The sequence below is a fragment of the Eubalaena glacialis genome, chromosome 3, assembly GCF_028564815.1.
Source record: "Eubalaena glacialis isolate mEubGla1 chromosome 3, mEubGla1.1.hap2.+ XY, whole genome shotgun sequence".
NCBI classification, from domain to species: domain Eukaryota; kingdom Metazoa; phylum Chordata; class Mammalia; order Artiodactyla; family Balaenidae; genus Eubalaena; species Eubalaena glacialis.
In genome coordinates this window covers 172,569,650-172,597,513 of record NC_083718.1, presented here as the reverse complement: position 1 = coordinate 172,597,513, position 27,864 = coordinate 172,569,650, and the positions used below count along the sequence as shown (strand labels likewise).

Here is a 27,864-nt window from a genome sequence, read left to right as displayed (position 1 = left end):
TCCCAGTTCAGCTGCAGAAATCAGCAGCTTTGTCTCTGGCCGGGGTGGGTGTGTGCAGCAAGAATTTTTTCTTCTGTAGCTTCCCAAGTCTTTCTTGATCAGTGGAAGGAACTCAAACTTCAGAGTCCTGTGAGGTCAAAGAGTCCCATTCAATAAACATGACACAGGGAGAGGTAGAAATGGCCTCACTCCCCTCCCCTGCCGAAGTAACCTTTTCACCAGGGCGTAGAATTTTGAATCACGGATGATTATTCTCTTTATTGCACATTTATTTTGTGCCAGGCACTCTGCTTAGAGATGTATATATATTATCCTGTTTAATCCTCACAGACCTCTATTAGGTGAGTGCAGTTGCCCCCATTTTCTAGATGAGGAAACTCGAGGCTCAGAGAATGTTTGATATAACGTCCTCAAAGTCCTGGAGTCGGATTGAAGTCAGGTCATTCTGATCGCAGAGCCTGCACTTTTTTTTTTTTTAAATTGAAGTATAGTTGATTTACAATGTTGTGTTAATTTCTGCTGTCCAGCAAAGTGATTCAGTTATACATATATATACATTCTTTTTTTTTTTTTTTTTATAAATGTTTATTGCTGAATGTTACTGAGTTGTTTTTTTTTTTTAAAGTTTAATTTTTATTTATTTATTTATGGCTGTGTTGGGTCTTCGTTTCTGTGCGAGGGCTTTCTCTAGTTGTGGCAAGTGGGGTCCACTCTTCATCGCGGTGCGCGGGCCTCTCATTATCGCGGCCTCTCTTGTTGCGGAGCACAGGCTCCAGACGCGCAGGCTCAGTAATTGTGGCTCACGGGCCTAGTTGCTCCGCGGCATGTGGGATCCTCCCAGACCAGGGCCCGAACCCGTGTCCCCTGCATTGGCAGGCAGACCCCCCAACCACTGCGCCACCAGGGAAGCCCCTACATTCTTTTTAATATTCTTTTCCATTATGGTTTATCTCAGGATATTGAATGTAGTTCCCTATACTATACAGTAGGACCTTGTTGTTTATCCATTCTATATATAATAGTTTGCATCTTCTAATTCCAAACTCCCAATGCATCCCTCCCCCACCCCCCTCCTCCTTGGCAACCACAAGTCTGTTCTTTATGTCTGTGAGTCTGTTTCTTTTTTTTGGGGGGGGTGGTATAGTTGTTTTACAATGTTGTGTTAGTTTCTACTGTACAGCGAAGTGGAGTTCCCTGTGCTATACAGCATGTTCTTATTAGTTCTCTATTTTATACATATTAGTGTATACATGTCAATCCCAATCTCCCAATTCATCACACCACCCACCCCACACCCCACACTTTCCCCCCTTGGTGTCCATATGTTTGTTCTCTACATCTGTGTCTCTATTTCTGCCTTGCAAACTGGTTCATCTGTACCATTTTTCTAGATTCCATATATATGCATTAATATACGACATTTGTTTTTCTTTCTGACTTACTTCACTCTGTATGACAGTCTCTAGATCCATCCACGTCTCTACAAATGACCCAGTTTCGTTCCTTTTTATGGCTGAGTAATATTCCATTGTATATATGTACTACATCTTCTTTATCCATTCGTCTGTAGATGGGCATTTAGGTTGCTTCCATGACCTGGCTATTGTAAATAGTGCTGCAATGAACTTTGGGGTGCATGTGTCTTTTTGAATTATGGTTTTCTCTGGGTAAATGCCTAGTAGTGGGATTGCTGGGTCATATGGTAATTCTATTTTTAGTTTTTTAAGGAACCTCCATACTGTTCTCCATAGTGGCTATATCAATTTATATTCCCACCAACAGTGCAAGAGGGTTCCCTTTTCTCCACACCCTCTCCAACATTTATTGTTTGTAGATTTACTGATGATGTCCATTCTAACCGGTGTGAGGTGATACCTCATTGCAGTTTTGATTTGCATTTCTCTAATAATTAGTCATGTTGAGTAGCTTTTCCTGTGCCTCTTGGCCGTCTGTATGTCTTCTTTGGAGAAATGTCTATTTGGGCCTTCTGCCCATTTTTTGATTAGGTTGTTTGTTTTTAATATAGAGCTGCATGAGCTGTTTATATATTTTGGAGATTAATCCTTTGTCCATTGATTCGTTTGCAGATATTTTCTCCCATTCTGAGGGTTGTCTTTCGTCTTGTTTATGGTTTCCTTTGCTGTGCAAAAGCTTTTAAGTTTCATTAGATCCCATTTGTTTATTTTTGTTTTTATTTCCATAACTCTAGGAGGTGGATCAAAAAAGATCTTGCTGTGGTTTATGTCAAAGAGTGCTCTTCCTATGTTTTCCTCTAAGAGTTTTATAGTGTCCGGTCTTACATTTAGGTCTTTAATCCATTTTGAGTTTATTTTTGTGTATTGTGTTAGGGAGTGTTCTAATTTCATTCTTTTACATGTAGCTGTCCAGTTTTCTCAGTGCCACTTATTGAAGAGACTCTTTTCTCCATCGTATATCCTTGCCTCCTTTGTCATAGATTGGTTGACCATAGGTGCATGGGTTTACCTCTGGGCTTTCTATCCTGTTCCATTGATCTATATTTCTGTTTTTGTGCCAGTACCATATTGTCTTGATTACTGTAGCTTTGTAGTGTAGTCCGAAGTCAGGGAGTCTGATTCCTCCAGCTCCGTTTTTTTCCCTCAAGACTGCTTTTGCTATTCGGGGTCTTTTGTGTCTCCATACAAATTTTAAGATTTTTTGTTCTAGTTTTGTAAAAAATACCATGGTAATTTGATAGGGAATGCATTGAATCTGTAGATTGCTTTGGGTAGTATAGTCATTTTCACAATATTGATTCTTCCAATCCATGAACATGGTATATCTCTCCATCTGTTTGTGTCATCTTTGATTTCTTTTATCAGTGTCTTATAGTTTTCTGAGTACAGGTGTTTTACCTCCTTAGGTAGGTTTATTCCTAGATATTTTATTCTTTTTGTTGCAATGGTGAATGGAATTGTTTCTTTAATTTCTCTTTCTGATCTTTCGTTGTTAGTGTATAAGAATGCAAGAGATTTCTGTGCATTAATTTTGTATCCTGCAACTTTACCAAATTCATTGATTAGCTCTAGTAGTTTTCTGGTGGCATCTTCAGGATTTTCTGTGTATAGTATCATGTGAGTCTGTTTCATAGATGGGTTCATTTGTGTCATATTTTAGATTCTACATATAAGTGATATCATATGGTATTTGTCTTTCTCTCTCTGACTTACTTCACTTAGTATGATAATCTCTAGTTGCACCCATGTTGCTGCAAGTGGCATTATTTCATTCTTTTTTATGGCTGAGTAGTATTCCATTGTATTTATGTACCACGTCTTCTTTATCCATTCATCTGTCGATGGACGTTTAGGTTGTTTCTATGTCTTGGCTGGCTATTGTGAATAGTAGAGCCTGCTCTTTTAACCATTGCCCTGTCCTCTGCCATCTTGTATATCAAGTTCAGCCCCTTTGATTTACAAATGAATAAACTGAGGCCTGGAGAAGTTCTGTGTCTTTTGAGTCAGTGGCCAAGGCAGGACTGGAACTTGCCTTTCCTAACCCCTTGCCTCCTCTTGCATCTGTTTCCATGCTTGGGATTACCTGGGCTAAGGGAGAGCCAAAGGGTGACTGGGAACAGGAGTAGCTGGGAGCATGAGACGTTAGTTCCTACACAGGGCAGTCCAACTTGGGGGCCACTGACAACGCCTAAGAGGCCCAAAGAACCCAAGTTCCCTGGGGCAAGGCCAGCAGCTAGTGAAGCAGCCATATCCTTCAGAGACTGGATTCAAATCCAGGTCTGCTTCTTGCTGGCTTTCCACCCTTGGGCTCACCTCACAGAGCCTGTTTTCTTATCTGTGAAATAGGGATGATAGAAAAACATCTACATTGCAGGTAAACATACATTCAGCAACTCCTCCTAAGTATCAGGCAGAGTTCTAGGTGCTAGGTATGCAACAATGATCAAGACACAGTCCCTGTCCTCATGGAGCTGACATTCTAGTGGGGAAAAGATACACAATAAAGAAATAGATGTAAGGCCAATGCTATAGGCAACGAAGTCAACTAAAACAGGCATGGTGAGAGAGAGTGGCGGGGCTGCAGGTATAGATGGGGAGGTTGGGGAGGAGGAGACAATTGAGCAGAGGCCACTTGCTAGGAAGAAGTGTTTTAGCAGGGGGAACAGTGAGGGCAAAGGTTAAGGGAGATGATGTATGGCCTTAGCACAGGGCCTGGCCCATAACAGGAAGTTGTTGGTGATAATGATGCCTTTTGGCTGGTTGCCTAGGACTTGGGAACAGGGGCAAGGATTAAGCCAAGGGAAAGAAACTGCTTCTCCCGGCCAGGCCAGATGCCCCTGCAGGACAGATGGAGGTAATTTGTTTCCCTTGGTTACAAAAACTCATCTTCCTGAAGTGCTAGGAAATACCCCACATATAGTGATTTTCCATTCCTCCCAGTGAAGAGGGAGCAGAGCCCACACGTGGTCAGAGGGCTGTCCTGCTGGGAGGGGCAGGTGGCCACAAGACGCTTCCTCCACAGTCTCAGGGCCTGGTCATCCCAGGTACGAGAGAGGTCAACAGCAAAGAATGGCATATTGACTTGTCGGACTTAACACCAAAAATAGCACTGCTGACCTTTCTTGAGGGCTGACAAGGTGGGCAGCTCTGTGCCGAGCGCCTCACATAAATGATCTGATTTAATTCTCCCAATTCTTTGAGCTTGGTACCATGTTTCTCTCCATTTGACAGATGAGGCCACTGAGGCTCAGAGGTGATAATTCACTTGCCGAGGGCCACAGTGGGTAAATGGCAGAATCAGCCTTGAACCGAGGCACCTTGATTCCCGGAGCCCACTCATACAGTGTCCAAGAAGGAACGTCCGTGAAGAAGGTCGAACCCATGATACCCTCTGATCCCAAATGTGGAAAAATGACTTTTTCATACAGCCAGGGATTGGGGGAGGCCATGGAGCAGGATTGATTTATAGTTATTAAAATACTGAATTATTAATAAATAAAACAAAAGTGAAACTCTATTGTGTGTCAGGCAGAAGGAAGTATAAGTAATGCCCAGCATGGCCAAAGACCTAGAGGTGGGAAGCCTGGGCTTTTCGGAACACATGACTTTAGACCGTGGTTCTGTCCACACTCTGCTTCTGGACAAGCACCTCTTCTCTTTGGGCTGTAGGTTTCTTCTGTGAACGAAATGGGAATGTATTGATGCCCGCTTTTTCCGGTGGGTGTGAGTCAAAGGAGAGAATGTGTGTGAAGCGGTCTGCACGGGGCCTGCCTTGCCCATTGTCCTCAAGGAGTGGCCCTGGGGGGTGAGGCGTGGGGCGGGGCGGGGGGGGGTTGTGTGAGTGTGTGTGGGAGGGTACAGATTAGGCAAACTGTAGCATCCATATAAGGTCACTAAGAATGAAAAACTTGAGGGCAATTTTTTACATGGAATTATGGGATTGGGACATTTACTTGGCAATGGTAAGTACTCAAAATAATTAAGAATTCACCAATTACAACTGTGGCAAAAATGAGTGTGCGTTTTTTTCTTTTTTTTAATACATTTATTTATTTATGTATTTATTTTTGGCTGCATTGGGTCTTTGTTGCTGTACGGGCTTTCTCTAGTTGCGGAGAGCGGGGGCTACTCTTCGTTGCGGTGTGAGGGCTTCTCATTGCGGTGGCTTCTCTTATTGCGGAGCATGGGCTCTAGGCACATGGGCTTCAATAGATTTTTTGTTTTTGTTTTTTTTACCTTTTTTAAATATAAAAGTTTTATTGAGATATAATTCACATACCATACAATTCACCCATTTAAAGTATAGCAACAGAGTTGTGTAACCATCATCACAGCCAATTTTAGTACATTTTCATCACCTCAAAAAGAAACCGCATAACCACGAATAGTCACTCCCTTACCACGCCCTGCCCCAGGCCTGGGTAACCACCAATCTACTTTCTGTCTCTATAGATTTGGCAAATCTGGACATTTAATATAAATGAAATCATACAATATGTTGGGCTTCAGTAGTTTTGGCACGTGGGCTCAGTAGTTGTGGCTTGTGGGCTGTAGAGCGCAGGCTCAGTAGTTGTGGCTCACGGGCTTAGTTGCTCCACGGCATGTGGGATCTTCCCAGACCAGGGCTCGAACCTGTGTCCCCCGCACTGGCAGGCGGATTCTTAACCACTGCGCCACCAGGGAAGTCCCAAGCATCCGTTTTGGCCATATTACAATGCTCCATACAGGAGACCGTCCATGCAAAATCTCACTTAATCTTCACGACACTTCTGTGAGGTAGGAACCATCTGCCTGTTTTACAGATGAAGAAGCTGAGGCTCAGGGATATAAGACTTTTGTCCAAGGACACCAAGGTTAGTAAGTGATTGCAGGGCCTGCCCTCTCCATTTGATCACGCTGCCTCTCATCACACTGGACCCCTGAAACAACCCAGCGTGGTGGCGGTTGTCATTGTCCTTTTCCGGATGAGGAGATGGTGCGGCTTCCTGGCACCATCCTTAGCCTAGAGCATGGCTTTCGGGTCTGTATCAGTCAAGGTCCTACCAGAAAAGAAAAAAGACCAGTAAGATATATTTTGAGGAATTGGCTGATGCGATTGTGGGGTCTGGCTAGGCAAGTTTGAAATTTGTAGGGCGGGCTGGCAGGCTGGCAACTCTCAGGCAAGAGCTGATGCTGCGGTCGACCGGAGGAATTTCTTCTTCCTCTGGGAAACCTCAGTTTTGCTCTTAAGGCAGACCCTCATTATCATGGATAATCTCCTTAAAGTCAACTGATTGCAGATGTTAATGACATCTACAACATCCCTTCACAGCAACACCTCGATTAGTGTTTGATTAAATAACTGGGTACTGTAGCCCAGCCACTTTGACACATAAAATTAGTTACCGTCACAGGGTCAGACAGACCTGGCCTTGAGTCCTGGTCCTACAACCTATAGGCTGTGTGACCTTGGGCAAGTTTACCTGCCTCTCTGAGCCTCAGAGTCCCCTTGTCTGCCAAATGCAGTGATAGTGCTTACTACCGTCATTTGTTGTGAGGATTAAGTGCAATGATGTAAATCAAGTACCTTCATCCAGTGCCTGTCATATAGGAAGAGGGGAGACGCACACAAACATTGATGGTCTTGAAATGGGTGTTTTCTGGTTGTAGTGTAATTGCTTGTTCCTGTGTTTGACGTCCATTTTACACTGGTGGCTCCTGGAGGGCAGGAACTGCATCCCCTTCATCTTCTATCCTATTTCCTAGCTCAATCCCTGACTCTGAGGAGGCATCACTGAGTGTTTCTTAAATATCTAGTTGGCACTTTGTTAATGAAATTCCCTCTGTGGGGTTCTTGGGATCTATAATAAAAATCCCCCAACTACAAGAGGGAAAGAAGACATGTAGGAACCTCAGGCCTCTGTTTCCTCTAGAGAAACCCCTTACTTTTCGGCTTAGTAAGTCTTTCCTCCAGGGAGCCTTCTTTGATGCCTCCTCTGTGTTCCCACAGTGTCCTATGTGTCCCCCATCAGAGACCATACACTTTTCAAACCGCTGATCTCTCATTTCTCTCTCTCTCCCCGAATGAGGGGGTGTGGGGTGGAGCGAGCATCCTTTGTTTATAGCTGGAGCCCCAGCCTAGGGTCTGACACTCATTGCAGCATGTCAGTATGTGTTTGTAGGAGGGACGTGTCCTATTTCCAGAGACCCATGGGCCGACATGCCACCCTTAAGGAAATCTGCTTTCTCAGGGCTTCCGTTGGGTCTGGCTGCCCCATGCCCTGGTCCAGCCATCCTTATGCCGGAAGCAGAGCCAGGGTGATGGAGAAGAGCTTCTCTTCCCTGCATCCCATGAGCATGTTGTGGTTCTTGAACTGAACCGAACAAGGTGTCTGCCCTGTTTATTGCTGAGCGCGCCCTGGTCGGCCTCCCCACTCCTGTGCGGCTCAGGAGCTCTGTATAGCCTGTTCCAGTCCTTAATCTTCTCTTGTGACACACTCGCTGGGCCTCGTTATAATTAACCACTTTCCTTCCTCAGGCTTTGGCAAAACTGAGATAGCTACTTCATTTCTGGCCTCTCGACACTCCCGTGAAATGGTGGGCAGGGTTGTAGCTCCCAGCGCTTGCTGCCCAGCCCTGCTTGTTTTGCCAGCCAGAAGAGCAACCACCCTTTGTCTACAAATAGAGGGAGCCCCAGCTGGACCCTGGTTGGCTGGCAGTTGTTTTATTTAAACTGTTTATCCCCCAGCGTGGGCAGAGCCTTTGGGATCACTGCTGTAGCTCTGCCTTGGTTTCCTCATTTGTAAAACAAAGGGGTTGAACTTGACAGACAGGGAGAAGATGGGGTAAAGTCAGGACTCTGGGTTCTGGAGTCAACCCAGGCCTAACCTAGGCCCTGCCACTCCCAGCTGCGGGACTTTGGGTAAGTTACATCATCCCTCTGAGCCTCAACATTGCTCACCTGTAAAATGGGGAGAATAATGCTCACCTCCTGTGATGGTTGTGTAGATTCAGTGGGATAGTGAACACCCATATGGCCCTTAGCAGGGCAGCTGGCGCATAGTAAATGCTCAGTAAATACTCTCATCAGCCATCTTTCCTTTCAGTGCCAACATTCTGTATTCCTGATGAAAAAAGTTGTTATGTTGGGAGAGCTGTGGAGTGGAGCAATTTTAACAGACATTGCTTCTGTGTTTTAGGCCATGGCTGTCAAGATGATTAACCCCTATGTATCAGTTTCCTAGGGCTGTCATAACAAATTACCATAAACTAGGTGGTTTAAAACTACAGAAATGTTTTTTTTATAGTTCAGGAGGCTAGAAGTCTGAAATCAACAGGGCCATGCTCCCTCTGAAGGCTCTGGGGAAGAATCCTTCCTCGCCAAGCTTCTGGTGGTTGCCGGCAATCCTTGGTATCCCTTGAGCTTGCAGCTGTATCACTCCAATTTTTGCCTCTGTTTTCACATGGCCATGTCCCTCTGTGTGTGTCTCTGCATCATATTGGATTTAGGGCCCACCCTAATCTAGTATGACCACATCTTAATGAATTACATCCGCCAAGACCCTAATTCCAAATAAGGTCACATTCTGAGGTTCTAAGTAGACATGAATTTTGAGGGCAACTGTTCAACCCAGTACGCTCTCCAAGGCTCACTTTCCTCCTCTGTATGAAGATGATAATAGTAGCAATTTCATAAGGTTGTTGGAGTGATTAAATGAGATAATCTATGTAAATGTCATGGTAGGACACAATAGAATACATCAGGCCTGTGTAAGCACTGAGTCAGTGTAGCTGCTGTGATGGAGATGATGGCAAAGATGATGACAGTAATGGGAACAGTTCCATCCATGGACCTACCCTACATTGGTTAATCACTGGACACAGGGACATAGAATGTAGGCCAGGGCCTTGTCAGGAATTCTGAAGCCTTGGATAGGAGCCCCTGTTTCTTTTTGGCCTCAGCCACCTTGAACCCTCATCTGAGACTTAGCTCCTGGGAGGACAGCTTGGAGAAGTAGAAAGACCTTGGGCTCTCAGAAGTCAGGGAAACCGATACCCTGTGTAACATTGCACACTTGTCTTTCCCTCTCCAGGCCTCAGTTTCCCTATCTGTAAAGTGGGAGAGGAGGTTTGAACTCAGTGTTAGATCAGAGCCTCTTCTAGTGTTGAAGTTCCAGCACAGGGCTGTGTGTCCCACCCCAATGGTAGTAGGTTACCAAGGGCCAGGAAAGGAGTCAGGAACCTGGGACCCCAGGGCAGCTCATCAGGTGTCATTCTGGGCCCATTTTCCTCATCTGGACAAGAAGAGAAGCCACTATGATATGAGTGTGCCAGGCAGTGTGCTAGGGACATCGTAGGCATGAACTCATTCCACACTCACCACACCCTCGAGAAGTAGGATGCTTATACCCACTTCACAGAGGAGCATACAGAGGCTCAGAGAAGTTAGAACTCGCCCAGGGTCACACAGTGAGAGGTCGAGCTGGGGCTTAAATCTAGGTGTGTCTGGTGCCAAAGTCCATGCTTCTCCTTGGCTGCGCTTTTACTGTATCAGTTTCCTAGAACTGCGGTAACACATTAGCGCGAACTTAATGGCTTAAGACAACAGAAGTTTACCCTCTTACAGTTCTGGAGGCCAGAAGTCCAAATAGTGTGTTCAGGGCTGCACTCCCTCTGAAGGCTCTTGGGGCGAATCCTTCCTTTCCTCTTCAGCTCCCGGTGGCGCCAGCAGTCCTTGGCTTATGACTGCATCGCTCTTATCTCTAATCTCTGCTTCCATCTTCACATGGCCTTCTCTTCTCCCTGTGTGCTGTGTGTCTCTTACAAAGACACTTGTCATTAGAGTTAAGGCCCACCCATATAATCCAGGGTGGTCTCAAGATCCTTAACTAATTACATATGTAAAGATCCTTTTTCCAAATAAGACCACGTTCACAGGTTCTGGGGGTTGGGACGTGGACTTGTTTTTTAGGGGCCATCATTCAACCCACTACAGTTATTAAAGCCTTGGTGGTGACGGTATCTGCTGGAGGTGCAGGGAGCGGTGAATTTCTGGAACGGCTTAGAAGTAGAAAGAGAGGGGACTTCCCTGGTGGTCCAGTGGTTAAGACTCTGTGCTTCCACTGCAGGGGGTGCTGGTTTGATCCCTGGTCAGAGAACTAAGATCCTGCTTGTCACGTGGTGCAAATAAAAAAAGTAGGAGAGGAACAAAGTTGTGAACTAGGGAGGCCAGTCTGGGGACCATGAGTGACAGGGGGTGTGGCTTAAGCTGGTGTTCCACCAGCAGTGATGTCAGTGAGGTAATAAATACACAAAAACCACATCTGGAAAAAAAAAAAGAAAAGAAAAACAAGTAAAAAAAGAAAAGAAAAAAGAACCCTCCCCCCCCCCCACGCCCTACCACATCTGGGTATGGTGAATACAGCCAGCCACGGGGCGGAAACCTGAAAACTTGTCTACAGAGGCCACCCTTCCTGTTGTGACGTGTGTCTACAATGACTTTGAGGTTACAGATCCCACAGAAAATGGATTTGGCCTCCCTTACTTGCCTGGAGAGATGGGACAAGGCCTGGCCTGAGTGCCTGTGATGTGATTTACCTGCATCATCTTGGGTCCTCCCTTAACCTAGAGGGTGGTATCATTTTTACTCAGAGAATCACACTCTTGAATGCATGAGGCCCAACCGAGATGAGGGCTCCAAGGAATGGCTACACGGCGTGAGAAGGCAGCTCACCAACCAGCCATACCCCTAACACATACTGAGCACTTGTACTAACTCAAGTCTCATCATAGCTGGGTGAAGTGTGTACTGTTTTTTTTTTTAATAAATTTATTTATTTTATTTATTTATTTTTGGCTGCATTGGGTCTTCGTTGCGGTGCACAGGCTTCTCATTGCGGTGGCTTCTCTTGTTGTGGAGCACGGGCTCTAGGAGCGTGGGCTTTAATAGTTGCGGCACGTGGGCTCAGTAGTTGTGGCTCATGGGCTCTAGAGCGTAGGCTAGGTAGTTGTGGTGCACGGGCTTAGCTGCTCCGCGGCATGTGGGATCTTCCCAGACCAGGGATCGAGCCCGTGTTCCCTGCAATGGCAGGCGGATTCTCAACCACTGTGCCACCAGGGAAGCCCCTGTGTACTGTTAATATCTTTAATTTCCAACACGTGGAAGGGAGAAGGGTTAGGTTTAGATTCTGTGATTCTGTGAGCAGAACCAGGAAAAATGGTGCCAGGTGAGAAGGAGGCAGTTTTCAGCTCAAATAAAATGAAGAACTTGTTATCCTGTGAGTGGTCCCAACAATAGGATGGACTGTGCCTACAGGTGGTGAGTTCCCCATCTCTGGATATACTCAAGCAGAAGCTGCATAGCCATTTGTCTGGAGTGCCACAGAGGGAATGCCCTCACTGTGAAATTTCCTTCTATCTCTGAGATTCTAGGAATTTTCCCCAAGGAAACCATCAGATATCTGTGTGCACAAAGATGTTTATCACACTATTATTTAGAATAACAAAAAAGCAGAGACAACCTACATGTCTTTTAAAGGGGGATTTATTAAGTAACTATTCAGGAGCTTTAGTGTCTATAAGTGAGACTAGCTCTAGCCTGTAGTCTGTTTTTGTATGGTCCTTGGGCTAAAGATGGTTTTTACACTTTTAAAGCCTTGTTAAAAAAAAAAAAAAAGAACAAAAGCAAGAAACAGAAGAATATGCATCTAGGCCTATCAAATATTTAGGCCTACCAAGCCTAAAATATTTACTCTCTGGCTCTTTACAGAAAAAGCCTGTTGACCTCTAAACTAGAATAACAATCGGTCACCAAAAATTATATTAATTTGTATCTGTGGATATAGAAGGATGGTCACAGCATATTTTTGAGAAGAAAGAAACAGGTTATTTAATAATGTTAGAACCAGATCCCATTTATATAAAACAGGGCCTGTGTGTTTGCCTGTTGTCTGTTAATGATAGTCTGTACTATTGATGTTGGTTTTTAAATTTTCTTTATGAAGTGATTCTGTATTGTTTGGACCTTTTATAGTGAGCAGCTGTTATTTCTGAGATCTCACAAAACATTGGGGAATAAAATTAACTCTAAATGCTCCAGCAGTCCACGCTGTTTGGGACCAAATGAGTTTTGATCTAGGCTCAAGCATTTTGTTTGATTTGGTTCCTAAGGTGCCATAAGGTCCGTCAGACAGAGGGTTGGTGCTCTTAGCTTGTTGCTGTTGCTGTTATTGTTTTTAGGTCTCTTGCCCCGGCTTTGACCCCCATGAGCTCTTGTGCGTAAGAGGAAAAAAAAATACCCCTCAGTTTAGTTAAAAACAAATTAGCTGCTTTGGGTAAATGATCTGACAACATTTCCCTTTGCAGTGGCAGAGCTGAGTCACTGCAGATTCAGGGCAGACAGGGTCAGGCCCAGGTGTCCTTCAGGGGACCTGGGTTGGTCCAGGTTAAGGATAGAAGGGAGGAGGGGAGGAGGGGAGAGAGGGGGAGGCGGGAGGAAGAGCTGTCCTAATTTGTCCCAAAGCTCTTGGGTCTGTGACTGGTTACTTCCAAGAATCAGGGCTCCTGACTCTCTGTCCCACAGGGAGTCCTCCAGTAAACACTATGTCCTCTCTGCACAGCATGAAGGGGACATGGTTCCTGCCTGCAGGACGTCCCAGTCTAGTGTGGAGGACAGACACGTTGATGTTCATTCATTCAACAGATGTGTTTCTTTTGTTTGTTTTCTGTTTTTTTGGTTTTTTGGCCGTGCCTGTAGGATCTTAGTTCCCCGACCAGGGATTGAACCTGGGCCCCAGCAGTGAAAGCGCCCGGTCCTAACCACTGAACCGTCAGGGAATTCCCTAACAGATGTGTTTTGAGCACCTGCTGTGAGCTGGGCGCTGCTGGAAGTCCCAGGCACATAGTGGTGACCAAGACAATGCCACGCCTTCGGGACCTTATGTTTTCCTCGTCAAAGAGAATACGTGAGGGGCGCACAATTTGGGTCCTCAGGGGAGAAGCTGAAACTGAAGTCCAGAGCAAGGCACCGGGGTCTCGGGGAAGAGCACGGGGTTTGAATCTCCGCTCAGTCTCTGACTGCAACCGTGGACAAGTTCCTTTACTGCTCTCTATAAATCGGGAATGATAAATACTGTCTACCCTGTAGGGGTGCTAGGAAGATTAAATGATGTGAAATGCTTTCCCAGTGCCTGGCAAAGAGTCAATGTCCAACAAATGTTTATTGTCCATTAAAAAAACAAAACACAGGTGTGAGAAGTACATAAAATCATGCCTGAGAAAGACCTGGCATGTAGTTGTTGTACCACAATACTGGTTGCCACCCCCCTTGTGACCAGAGGTGTACGTTTTGTCCTGAATTGACCTCTCCTGCTTGCCCCACTGAGCCCCATCACGGTGCCTGTGACATCGTTCTGACGTTTATAAGTCTGTCTCTCCCCGACCCTGCCTGGGCTGTGAGCAGATCTTCTCCAAACCCTCGCAGGGTTGAGGAATGTGTGAAAACAGGCGAAGGCTCTGGAGGCAGCCCACCTCTGGACCAGTTCCCTCCCTTTGGTCCCGGCCTCCAGACTGGCCCCCTCCCCATGGCCAGTGTGTGATAAGCTAGCGCAGGTGGCAGGTGGCGGGGAGACAGTGAACCGTGACGTACAGACTCGAGTGCTTATAAGTGTGGGCTCTGGAAACCAAGTCTGAGTTTGAATGCTGCCACTGTCACTTCCTAGCCGCGTGTCTTTGTATGAGCCATCCAACTTAGCTCCTCTGTAGAATGGGGACGTTCCATGCATGGTCTTAACACTCAGGGTTGCAGTGAGGATGAAATGAAATCATGCATTCACTGCTTTTGGCATAGTGCCTGGTACATGAAAGAAAATACAGAGAATATTGCTTAAAGAAAACAAACCACCCGCCCAAAGCAGTCAGACCAGTCCCATCAAGGCCCTGTACAAAGGAGAGACCGTTTCAGCCTTCTTCTGGGCACCAGGCATTAAGACGTCAGCATGCCACCCTGGCTTTGCCTGGGGGAGGAAATTCTTACTAGGAGCTTCCTTGTTGGTTGAGAAGCCCAGCTCTCCAGAGACCCAGGAGCGTGTGTGGATTTAATGTGGCCCGGGTTGTGCGTCAGTCAGAGAACATGCCCAGTCGCCATCAAATTGAAGGAAAATGGTAGAGGTGGTTGTGTTCTTCCCTGCCAGGGGGGCTTGTTTGACAGATGATGGACTGGATTTAGGGCTCTGAAACCAACATGGTCGGCCACTTGGTGCTTCATATAAGGGTAGCCTCCGTGGGGTCTGAGAAGGATGGTTGGGAGCAAATTCCCCAGCGGCTATGGAATTCAAGATGAGCTTAAAGGGGATTTTGACCTAGAAAAAAACCAAAGAGCTTCCCAAGGCATTGCAGAGGCAGTAGAGTTCACCCCCAGGGTTAGGTCCAATCCATAGAGGATTGAATTCTATGAGAAAAAAAGCAAAAAAATATCAGGGGAAATAAACCCAAAAGGGCTGCTAATTCTTGTTTGTGTGCTGGCTAGTGAGCTAGACGCTTTCACATGTGTTGGCTCCTAAAAAGCATGATTACACTGAAATTACCAATGAGGGAAACAGCTTCAGAGAGGTGAAGTAATATATTCAAGATCACACAGCTAAGTATGTTGAGGAACTAAGATCCGAGTGGCTCTAAAGGACTCCCTCACCAAACTCTCTAGCTTAGAAAACAGACACAGTGAGAGCACTTGATTATAGCCACAGCTTCTTTTTTTATAGCGGTACAATACACATAACATAAACTTTACCATTTTAACCGTTTTTAAGTGTACGGTTCACTGACGTTAAGTACATTCACACTGTTGTGCAGCCATCACCACCATCCATCTCCAGAACTTTTTTTTATCTTCTCAAACTGAGGCTCTGTACCCATTAAATAATAACTCCCCATTTCCCTCTTCCCCCAGCCCCTGGCAACCACCATTCTACTTTCTGCTGCTATGACTGACTAATCTAAGTACCTCATATGAGTGGAAGCATAGAGGTTTTTGTCTTTTTGTGGGTGGCTTATTTCACTTGGCCCAATGTCCTTAAGGCTCATCTATGTTGTAGCGTGTGTCAGAATTTCCTTCCTTTTTAAGGCTGAATAGTGTTCCATTGCATGTATAGACCACATTTTGTTTATCCATTCATTCGTCAATGGGTACCTTTTGGTTATTGTGAATGATGCTACTTTGAACATGGGTGTACAGATATCTCTTCAAGACCCTACTTTTAATTCTTTTGGATATATACCTGGAAGTGGAATTGCTGGATCATATAGCAATTCTATTTTCAATTTTTTGAGTAATTGCCATGCTATTTTTCACAGTGGCTGCACCATTTTACGTTCACCCAACAGTGCACAAGGGTTCTAATTTCTTCACATCCTCGTCAACAATTCTTATTTTCTGTTTTTTTTTTTTTAATAGTAGCCATCCGAAGTGGTATCTCATTGTGGTTTTGATTTGCATTTCTCTAATGATTAATGATGTTGAGTATCTTTTTTTTAATAGCTTTTTAATATGCTTTTTAAAAATTAATTATTTAATTTTATTTATTTATTTTTGGCTGTGGTGGGTCTTCGTTGCTGTTTGCAGGCTTTCTCTAGTTGTGGTGAGCGGGGGGCTACTCTTCGTTGCAGTGCGCGGGCTTCTCATTGTGGTGGCTTCTCTTGTTGCGGAGCATGGGCTCTAGGCACGCGGGCTTCCGTAGTTGTGGCTCGTGGGCTCTAGAGCGCAGGTTCAGTAGTTGTGCCACACGGGCTTCGTTCCTCTGCGGCATGTGGGAACTTCCCGGACCACGGCTCGAACGCGTGTCCCCTGCATTGGCAGGTGGATTCTTAACCACTGCGCCACCAGGGAAGCCCGATGTTGAGTATCTTTTCATGTGCTTATTGGTCATTTGAATATCTTTAGAGAAATGTCTGTTCAAGTCCTTTACCCATATTTTAAATCCAGTTGTTTGCTTTTTTATTGTTGAGTTGTAGGAGTTCTTTATATATTCTGGATATTAACCCCTTATCAGATATGTGATTTGCAAATATTTTCTCCCATTCTGTGGATGGCCTTTTCACTCTGTTGATAGTGTCCTTTGATGCGTAAGAGCTTTGACTTTTTAATTTTAATAAATTTATTTATTTTATCATTTTATTTTATTTTATTTTTTGGCCGTGTTGGGTCTTTGTTGCTGCACGTGGCTTTTCTCTGGTTGCAGCGAGCAGGGGCTACTCTTCGTTGAGGTGCACGGGCTTCTCACTGTGGTGGCTTCTCTTGTTGCGGAGCATGGGCTCTAGGCGCATGGGCTTCAGTAGTTGTGGCTCGCGGGCTCTAGAGCGCAGGCTCAGTGGTTGTGGCGCACGGGCTTAGTTGCTCCGCGGCATCTTCCCGGACCAGGGCTCGAACCCATGTCCTCTGCCTTGGCAGGCGAATTCTTAACCACTGCGCCACCAGGGAAGCCCCAAGAACTTTGACTTTTGATATAGTCCAGTTTATCTATTTTTTCTTTTGTTGCCTGTGCTTTTGGTGTCATATCCCAGAAGTCACTGCCAAATCCAGTGTCACGAAACTTTCCCTCTATGTTTTCTTCTAAGAGTTTTATTGTTTTAGCTCTTACATTTAGGTCTTATATCCATTTTGAGTTATTTTTTAAATATGGTATAATATAAGGGTCTAATGTCATATCTACAACTTTTTGAAATAGGAAGAAAAAAAAGGAATTAGAGACCAACAGTAGGATTTTGAGATGTGGGGAAATAAATAATTTATCTTCCTAGGAAATTCATTCTCTCACCCATTCTTGCTCTGCCCTACAACTAGCCTCCACACAGTAGTCAGAATGATCTTTTGAGAAACACACATAAATCAAACCACATCACTCCCCTGCCTAAAAAGTGCAGCAATTTGTTCAGTGTCTGCCCCCTCCCTGAGACCATAAATTTCAAGAAGTCAGACTGCCATCTTTACTCCTATATCCGTTACTCAGTGCCTGGCACATACCAGCTGCTCGATTAATACCTGTTGGATGAGTGAACAAACCTCAGCTTATAATAAGCTCACATTCCTTGACTTTTTGGAATGTGGAGGAGGAAGGAAGGTAACAACCATGGAGGGGCAGAATAGCAAAGTCATTACCAGGTGTTGGCCCTAGACTTCCTGAGTTAAATACCAGCTCTGCCACTTAATGGCCATGTGACCTTGGGCAAAGTCACGTCGTCTCTTGTGTCTCAGTTTATGTTCTTTAAGGTATGGCAACACATATTTGGATGATGAAAAGCAATTCAAAGAGGAGGAACAGGCTAAGAAGGGGTGAGGTGTGGGGCTGAAAACAGGGGCAGGGAATTGATTACCTGTAGAGAGAGCAGTGAGACCCTTAGTTCCCCATCCCTTGTACCCTGCACAGCCAGGTGGCCACCCTTCCGCTCTGCAGGAGGTCAGGGTTTTTTCCTTGGAGAAGTTAACCTGGAGGAACTGAACTTGGGACCAGTAGACACAGAAAGGGTCAGAGTGAGATACCAAAGGAAAAAAATGGAGGTTTCCCAGACCCCTTCTCCAGCTCTGCTACCAGAATCCTGACAGCCAGAAGTGTGCTCCCCAGGCAGGAAATGGGAGGATTCTATTCTGAAGGCCCCAAAGAAGAGACCTACAGACACTGATATTTAAATGTTCCTAGTGTAAAAGCCAGATCTTCATTCAATCCCCGTAGAATGAAGCACACCAGTTGACAGCCCCCCACCCCAAGAGCTATCAATTAGTTAATTAGTGCTTCACTCAAAGACCAACCTTTAGTCACATATCACAGGATATTTGAAGGAAGTCTCCAGGATAAAAGAGGGAAGCCAAAGCAGACAAATAAAGAAAAATGTTTGAAGCAGATAGACAATGCAGACAGCAGAAGAAAATACAAAACAAAAATTATTAGTATCCTCAGAGAGAGTAGAGAAGATATTATATCCATGAAATAAGATGCTATAAATGCTATATAAAAAGGAACAATAAGAGAAGAAAGTGCACTGGGAAAATAAAACATGAGAGACAAAACAAAGTTTAAAAAAGTCAGTAGAAAGGTTGAGAGGTAATGAAAAGGAAATTTCCCAGAAGATGGACCAAAAAGATGGAAAATAAAAAAGATAAGAAAATTAGATGATCAATCCAGGGGACCCGATATCTGACTACCAGATTGTCCAGGGATTCCAGAGAAAGCAGAGGGGAGGAAGTGATCAAAGAAATGATGAGAGGACATTGTATACTGAAGGGCGTAAACCTCAGACTGAGAGGACCTAATAAAAATGAAAAAGAGCCATCCTAAGGCACATCATCACAGATGTCAGAATACTGGGAATAAAAAGAAGGTCCTAAAAGTTTCAGGGGTGGGGAGGACAGATTACATACAAAACGTCAAGAATCAGAATCGTTTCAGATACCTCAGTGACAACACTAGAAACTAGAAGATGAGGGAGCGATGCCTTCAATTTTCTGAGGGAAAATGATTTCCAATCTACTCTTTTATGTAGGATGAATGAAATCAGAAGTGAGGATAGAAGAAAGACATTTTCAGACATGCAAGGGTGTAAAATTTTTACTTCCTATGTGCCCTTTCTTAGGAAGTGACTAGAGAGGATATGCTCCACTAAAATAAGGGCATAAACCAAGATAAAAAGACTTGTAGCCCAGGAAACAGGTGTGCAGCTTGTCTAGAAAGCAACCAGTCCCAGATTGAAAGGGGAGGAGGGAAGCTCCAGGAAGTGGATTCACTAGAAAAACAAAAGGAACTGATAGATTATGTGACTGCATGGAAAAGGCATTTTATGGGTCTGCTGGAGTGTTTGAAGAGATTTATCAATATGTACACAGAACTAAGCAAATGAAAAAAAGAGATAATTATTAACTCCAGGAAAAACAAAAATCAGTACTAGAAAATAAATGTAACTATAGTATGCCATTTGGCTCAGTGGACAGTATCTACAAAGTCATAAGAATGTAAACCCTGTGGGGCTTCCCTGGTGGCTCAGTGGTTAAGAATCTGCCTGTCAATGCAGGGGACATGGGTTCAAGCCCTGGTCGGGGAAGATCCCACATGCCGCAGAGCAACTAAGCCTGTGCGCCACAACTACTGAGCCTGTGCTCTAGAGCCCGCGAGCCACAACTACCGAAGCCCACGTGCCTAGAGCCCGTGCTCCACAACAAGAGAAGCCACCACAATGAGAAGCCTGCGCACCGCAATGAAGAGCAGCCCCCCCTTGCCGCAACTAGAGAAAGCCTGCACACAGCAACGAAGACCCAACACAGCCTAAAATTTAAAAAAAAAAGCTTAAAAGAAAAAAAAAGAATATAAACCCTGAAAAAAAGTAAACCCTGAATATCAATTTAGCTAAAAATTTTTAAATTGTGGTAGAACTGTATTGGGAGGATGGAGAGAGGAAGTTGTGTAGTGTAAGAGAGTTAATCCTCATCTACCATATTAGAGAGTTGTGGAGGATCTTAGTAGTGTTCACTAATATTTGGTTCTCCCTCCTTCTGGGCACATGACAGACTACTTACTTCTCAGCCCCTTGCAATTGGGTGGGGCCATATAACTAGTTCTGGTCAGTCAGCTTCAGGTGAAAGTACTGTCTTGCAGCTAGAATGAAGCTTAGATGACCCTGTGGCTGTCCCTTCTCCCTCTGTGGTGACCAAGGAGGCCTTGGGTTAAGATAGCAGAGCCACAAGATTGAAGCAGGCTGGAATTGCCTCATGGAATATGGCTGTGCTGGAGATACTGAATGGATTCTGCAAGGGTAAGAAATAAAGCTTTTTTTGTGTTAAGCCACTGAGATTTTGGGATTGTCTGTTGCTGCTGCATAGCCTGGCTTAACCGAATACAAACTTCAACAGGTACTGTCTAAAATAGATACATCAAGAAATAGACATTTAAGCATATTATTTAGAATTATGGAGATAATCACTAGAAAAATAATTAAAAACATTAAAAGTGGTTGCCTCTGGTGAGCAGGACAGAGAATTGAGGATGGGGTAGGGCAGAGGGGCAAGTGTTTTCATTATCGTACTATAACACTAGGTAATTGTATTACATTGGCAGAAACCACATATATGCGGTTTGGAAGGATTCCTGCCAAACCATCACAGTGGCTGTCTCTTAGGAGGGAGGGCTTGCTAGAATGAACGAGCATCTGAGGGAACCACAGATGTGGCTGGACGTGATGGGCAGGCACAGTGGGAAAGGAGGCTACCCAGATGGAATGCCAGTGTGAGGAGTTTGGTTTTTATCCAGATGGCAGTGGGGAGCCATGGAAGGATTGTAAGCGGTAGAGTCGAATCTGCCTGCGAAAATCTACCTTTTCATGTGGAGGATGAAGTGTGGGGCAGGGAGCCTGCTGTGATGGTTCCCGTGAGAACTGAGGGGGCTTGGACTAAGACATCTGGACCACAAATGTCTATTGAGAGCCTGCTATTTGCCAGGTACCATTAGTAGGCCTGACAATACAGCAGGGAATGAGATGGGCAAAGTGCCCTGCCTTCAGGGAGCTTACGTGGGTGAGAGAGGCAAAGGGAGAGAAAAGAAGATAAAGTCAGGTGGTGGTTCGTGCTGTAAAGAAGAATGAAGCAGCGTAAAGAGAGGGAAGAGAGGGTACTTAAAATAGAGAGGGCAGGGCAGCTTCTCTGAGGAGGAGATATTTGAATAGAGTCCTGAATTAAGTGAAGGAACAAGCCAGGCAAAATTTGGAGGATGAGGGTTCCAGGCTGAGCGAGCAGCAGTCTGGAGGCCCTGAGGTGGGATGGGCTTGATGTGTCCAAGGAACAGCAGAGAGGCCGGGATGGGGGGTGGGGGGCACATCCATCAGGGGGAAGGTTCTGGGAGCTGAGACCCAAGAGGTGGTCAGGGCCAGTTTGTGGAATGTGGAGGAACTTCGGGGAGCCCCTATGGGGCTGAGAGCCAGAGAGTGGCAGGATTTGTCTGAGAAGGTGAGGAGGACGGGCCTTGACAGCCGGTGAGCCGTGGGAGTGGTGGGGAGGCCTGTGAGGAGAGGCCTCCCTTTCCCTCTGCTGGGGCCCCGCCTGCCAGAGTCGGCTGTGCCTCAGCCCCGCCTGGACCAGCTACAGCAGCTTCATCACCCGCTTCCCAGCGTCCCAGCCCCCTCTGGGAATTGAAGCATCCTTCCCAAATCAAAATAGCAGGCAAAGAACAGCCTCTGATTGTTCTGCGTAAAAGAAGTGAAATTAGACAAGTCAGCTGTGGGGTTGAGGCGGCCTCCCACACAGCTGTTCCTGCACCCGCTGAAGGCAGACTTCCCGGGACTTGCAGTTCTGCTGTCTCCTAGCAAAACTTTTTGCTTCTCCAGCCCAGGGCAGATGACAGTTATTTGGGGAGGGAGTGGGACAGATGCTGGCCCTGGAGGACCATGAAGGAGTCAGTTTTTTTTTTTAACCAAAAAAATCAGTCCCTTCATGAAGAAACAGCCTTAGCTGATATGAGTTCGTTCAGTCATTCAAAACACACTGGGTGTGCTCATCCTGGGTGCCCCGGGCTCAGCATGGTGTCAGGGGGATTCCGGCCCGGAGGAGTACAGGCACACAGCGTGCTTCCACCCTTGGTGGAGGGTGGAGAGAGCACTGTCTGGGAGCCGGGAGGTCCAAGTTCTCACCTTGGGTCTGCCGCTGTCGCTCTGTGACCTTGGGCCAGTTTCCCGTCTCTCCCCCGTGTGGGCTTTAGGCTACATACTGTTTCTCAAACTAAACTCTGTGAGAATCGTGTGTGTGTATGTGTGTGTGTGTGTGTGTGTTGTCTTGTTAAAGATGAAGATTCCCGGGCCTGATTTCCAGAGATTAAGATTGAGAAGGGGACTTCCCTGGTGGTCCAGTGGTTAAGACTCTGCGCTTCCAATGCAGGGGGCATGGGTTCGATCCCTGGTCGGGGAGCAAAGATCCCACATGCCACGCATGGCCTCCCCTCCAAAAAAAAAAATATTGAGAAGGTCTGAGGTGGGGTCCAAGAATTTGCACTTCTCACAGGCTCTTCCGGTAATTCCTTTGGGATTCCTTGGACCACACGGTAGTAAAATCACTTCCCCTCAATCTCTCAGGGCTCTTCCTGCTCTGAAATTTGAGGAGTTGCTCATGCAACCCTTCCCTGGGTTTCTCAGATCATTCCAGGGCATGAAAGGCATCCTTACCCCTGCCTCAGTGTGCATGTGTTTCTGTGATGATCACACTGCATGGGGATGGTCTATTTCCGTGTATTTAGCCTCCTCCAGGCTATCCGGTGCCCAGCCCAGGCCCTGGTACAGAGGCGTTGTGACTACAAATGTTGGCCCGACAAGGGGTCAGCTGTAGTGCAGGCAGCTGGGCGGCAGCGTAGAGCATGGAGGGACGTTGCAGAACTCTGGGTGCCCAACTTGTTGCAGACATCTGTTGGACACCTGGGCTCATGCCCTGGGTCAGATGTGTGACTCTGTCACCTGTTCCCCTTCCCCACAGCTGGGTGAGTCCAGCTACCTGGGGATAAGATGGTCTGGATGGGACCATAGACTGGGAGCCCTGGTCTACCATGGAGAATACCCAGGCAGTCTAAGGCCCCAGCCAGTTTGCCCCGGCTTCCTCGGAGCTGGCTAGTCATTCCCAAAAGGCCAGGTCAGTGGCAGAGGCCAGAGGGTCAGGTCACTCTGGTCTAGCCCCCAGCTTCATTCTTATATATGAAGAATAATAACAGCTATCACATACTGAGCACTTACCATGCTTTGAGCTCAGTGCTAAATGCTATATCATCTCATTAAATTTTATAACAACCCTATGAGGTTGGTAAAAGTATCACCCTTTTTTTACAGTTATGGACACTGAGGCTTAGAGTGTTCAAGTTACTAGTCTAGAGTCACTCAGCTAATAAATAGTAGAGGCAGAATTAGGACCTAGACCTGTTTTCCTCTGGAGCCCAGCTTTATCTTTAACCATATTGCTTAGAACCCCTGGGAAGATAAGGGTTTTTCCTCCAATACCTCCTGCCAAAGTTACCCCCTGCCAGAGAACTCCTTTTGCATCTGTTATAGTGGGAAGGAGTGATGCTGAATCAGATAGTTCCAGGTTCTAGTCCCACTTCTGCCCCTGACCTTTTGTGTGACCTTTGGCAAGTCATTTCCCCTCCCTGAGTTTCATGTGAAACTGAAATCTGTGAAATGGAAAAATTACAAATGCACTTCCTTTTAAGGTACACGAAGATGAAGACGGCCACCAACATCTACATCTTCAACCTGGCCTTGGCAGACGCACTGGCCACCAGCACACTGCCCTTCCAGAGTGCCAAGTACCTGATGGAGACGTGGCCCTTTGGGGAACTTCTCTGCAAGGTTGTGCTCTCCATTGACTACTACAATATGTTCACCAGCATCTTCACGCTCACCATGATGAGTGTCGACCGCTATATTGCCGTCTGCCACCCTGTCAAGGCCCTGGACTTACGCACACCTGCCAAGGCCAAGCTGATCAACATCTGCATCTGGGTCCTGGCCTCGGGTGTTGGTGTACCCATCATGGTCATGGCCGTGACCCGCCCCCGGGGTGAGTGAGGGAGGGAGCCTTGGTACAGGTCACTGACCACAGGAGGCAGCTCACAGGCCTCCGTGGGTTTGCAGGCCACTTACCAGGGTGGGTGTAAGTGGCTCACCAATGGAAGTATGGATTGCTGATCAATGAAAGTGTGGATGGCTGGCCAGTGGGATTGTGAATAGTCAACCAGTGGGAATGTGAATGGTGGACTGTTGTGAGGATGAATGACTGGTCGGTGGTCATATGGGTAGCTGGCCAAAGGAAGTTTATAAATAGGATTACAGATGGCTAGATATGTGGATGACTGACCTTTAGGGAGATGGATGGATAGCCAGTGGGATGAGGGTGTCACTGACCAGTGAGCAGTGCAGGCCACAAGATCTGCAATCCCATCCCAAATTCCCTTCCCCCCCCGGTTGACCCAGATGACCAAAGCAAGGCCTAGAGGATGGCCTGCACAGAATGACAGATGCATTTCCTCAGAGTAAAATGATAATTAGTACAGTAACCACCTGTATCAGTCAGGATGGCTGCTGTAACAATCTCCAAAGCTCCAAGGCTTAACACAGTAGAAGTTTCTCACTCACATCACAATCCAATGTGAGTAAGCGGAGGAGGGGCTTTATTCCACACAGTCATTCAGGGATCCAGGCTCCAAATGATGGTTTTGGATGCAGTGTGCTGGCATCTGGCCAGCAGATGAATATGGGAGTGGTGAGAAAGCACAACCACTTTTAAATGTCAGGGCACATCACTTCCTAGTGATGGCTGGTCACATGACCCCTACTTGATGTAAGTGGGAAAAGTAGTTTAGCAGGGTGCCAAAGACACTGGTCACTAACCTATCTGAGCCACACTCTGTCATGGAGTGTTGAAAAGATTAAATGAGGTTATATGTGTAAAAGACTTAGGACAAGGCCTGGCTCATTGTCAAGGCCCAAGAAGTAGCAGCTATCAGAATGATTAAGCCTGTGAGATAGACAAGGCAGGGACTCCTACCTCCATAGGACCGAAAGAAAACAGAATCAGAGAGGTCAGGTGGTTTACTTAGGGTCACATAGCCAGACATTTGGTAGAATCTGGCCTAGAACCCAAGGTTCCTGCCTCCATATCTGTTGCTCCTTTTGGCTGCTGGGGTGAAGGTTTGTATTGTGGTAGGAGAGGGAACAGGCTTGGTGGGAGGATTCTTGGTCACCCTCCACTCTCACAAGGGTAGACCTCCTGGTGCCTTATATAGTCTCTGTGTGATTAGGCTTGACTCACCAGCTGGGCCCTCACTGTCAGCCTTCAGTTTACAGGCCATTAACTGCAGCCCTCCTGGGGCCAGGCCAGATGGGCCTCCTCATCCCCAACCCCCCCCCCCACACTCTCTTACACATACACATACACTCCCCCAGTGTGTGTCATTGGCACTCAGTTCTGTAAGCCACTTGCTGTGTGACCTTGGACAAGTGCTGTTCCTCTCTGGGCCTGCTTCTGCCATCTGTACAATGAAGTCCTTGGGTTCAGTCATTGGTGAGGGTCCTGCCAGCCTAATGTCTTGTGGACCCACTCTGTCTGTGGATCCCAGCCCTTTTCTTACAACTCTCAGGCTCCAAGTCCACTGGGTGGGTCCTCAGATTCCAGAATCCCAAGAGGTCCTGGAAGTCCCCTGGGCCAGCCTCAGCCCTGTATCTGAATCCCATAACGTCCCCTGAGGTGCTCATCCAGCCCAAGCCCACACTCCCGGAGCAGGGAGCTCATTCCATCCTAGGTGCCCCTCTTATCTTTGGACAGGTGTGGCAGTCAGAAAGTTCTTGACATTAAGCTGACATCTGCCTCCTTGGCCCTAGCTCTGACCCCTGGACTCCCACATGTTTCTGCTCCTCGGCCCTGTGAGTGCACCAAGTGCTTGAACCCCACTGTGCTAAATGCTTTCCATGCCATGGCCCATTTAATCCTCACAACAACCCTATGAGTTTAGGTACTGTTGTTAGTCCCACTTTATGGGAGCTCTGGTAGAGGTTCAATAATTTGCCCAAGGCCGCATCACACAGCAGGGCCTGAGCCCTGCTCTTAACTCATGCTCTCTCAGTCAATCCTAGCAATATTTTCCCCATTGGAGCTACTTTGGAAATGTGTGGGGTATTTTCAGTTATCATAATGACTGACTGTCATTTAGTGAGCTTGGGCTAAATTAGATCATTATCATTATATCACTGCTGCCCATGTACCTAGAGGCTGATAAAGGGACTGGGAGAGAATATAGAAAGCAGACCTCCTAGGTTAGGGCCAATCCTGCTGAGGTCTTGAAGGATGAGTAGGAGTTCACCAAGTGCAGAAGTGATGGAGGAAATTCCGGGTAGAAGAATCACCTTGAGAAAAGGCCAGGAGGAGGCAGTGGGGCTTGACTAAGCCGAGAAGGGTGGGCGAGCAGGGAGACAAGGTCCTTAGGCCCACGAGCCCCTCACCCACTGTCTTTCCTTGTTTCCCCGGCCCAGACGGGGCAGTGGTGTGCATGCTCCAGTTCCCCAGCCCCAGCTGGTATTGGGACACGGTGACCAAGATCTGCGTGTTCCTCTTCGCCTTCGTTGTGCCCATCCTCGTCATCACCGTCTGCTACGGCCTCATGCTGCTGCGCCTGCGCAGCGTGCGCCTGCTCTCTGGCTCCAAGGAGAAGGACCGCAGTCTGCGGCGCATCACGCGCATGGTGCTGGTGGTGGTGGGCGCCTTCGTGGTGTGCTGGGCCCCCATCCACATCTTCGTCATCGTCTGGACGCTGGTGGACATCGACCGCCGCGACCCGCTCGTGGTGGCCGCGCTGCACCTGTGCATCGCGCTCGGTTACGCCAACAGCAGCCTCAACCCCGTGCTCTACGCCTTCCTCGACGAGAACTTCAAGCGCTGCTTCCGCCAGCTCTGCCGCACGCCCTGCGGCCGCCCGGAACCCGGCATCTTTGGCCGCGCCCGCGAAGCCACGGCCCGTGATCGGGTCACCGCCTGCACCCTGTCCGACGGTCCCGGCGGTGGCGCCGCCGCCTGACCCCCGCCGGGCCGGCCCGCCGCGCGCCCCTCCGGAGTGACCCGGTGGCGGTCATGCCGAGTTCTAACGGGCGCGGGGGCCACGACGCGGAGTGGGGCGGAAGGGGGCCGCTGGTCTGGAGATGGGGCCCCTGCAGTGGGGTGGACCTCTGGTCTGGGGAGGGCGGGGGGGGGGCGGGGGGAGGATGGTGGGGCGGTGCCTCTAGGCTGAGCTCAAGGTCAAAGGCTTTGGGTTGGGCTGGGGAAGCTAGCGAGCCTAGGGGAGTGGGACCTGTTGCTCTAGGATTGGGCGTCTAGACGGGCCCCCCGCGCGGGGGGCGGGGCCTCAACCTCGAGACAGCCACGGGTTCTAATTGCAGCTGGGCTTGCAGGAATTGGGGTCTGGCCTGAGACGGGCCCAGGACCAAGGAGGGGAAGTAGTGAGGACGGTGGAATTGAGCTTCAAGATTGGGCCTCTGTGTGGTGGGGAGGGGGCCCCTTCTGGGGGTGAGTCGAAGGACAGGACAGCGAGGCTGCGTCTACAGCTCCATATTGGGCCACGAGATAGGGCCTGTGTGCAGGGCATGGGGCCTCAGTTTGCGGTAGAGTACCAACCCCGAGTTCCAGAAAGAGGCAGGGCTTGCCGAGGTCCAGGTCCAACTTGGCATCTTTATAACCAAAGAGAAAATAAAATAGAGAGAAACACTCTACCTTCTCTCTCCTTGACAGTCGTTTCCCTGGAATGGGCAGGGATGCCCCGCATCGAAGTAGTGTCTCCAGCACTGTGTCCCTGTGAGGCTTGGGATGAGACAGTGGAGCAAGGACAGAGGCTCCAGGGTAGGGTAGCAGGACAGCACC

General features: G+C 47.3%; 1 protein-coding gene across 1 annotated transcript in view; it reads left to right on the top strand.

Annotated features, from left to right (window-relative positions):
• OPRD1 (opioid receptor delta 1) overlaps positions 1–27,141 on the top strand; it is a 35,326-nt gene extending 8,185 nt beyond the window's left edge. The window contains exons 2-3 of the mRNA XM_061186886.1: positions 23,669–24,018; positions 26,487–27,141. Coding sequence (XP_061042869.1) covers positions 23,669–24,018; positions 26,487–27,028 — 892 coding nt within the window. The 3' untranslated portion in view covers positions 27,029–27,141. The remainder of the gene's footprint in view (positions 1–23,668; positions 24,019–26,486) is intronic.
• The last annotated feature ends 723 nt before the right edge of the window (positions 27,142–27,864 follow it).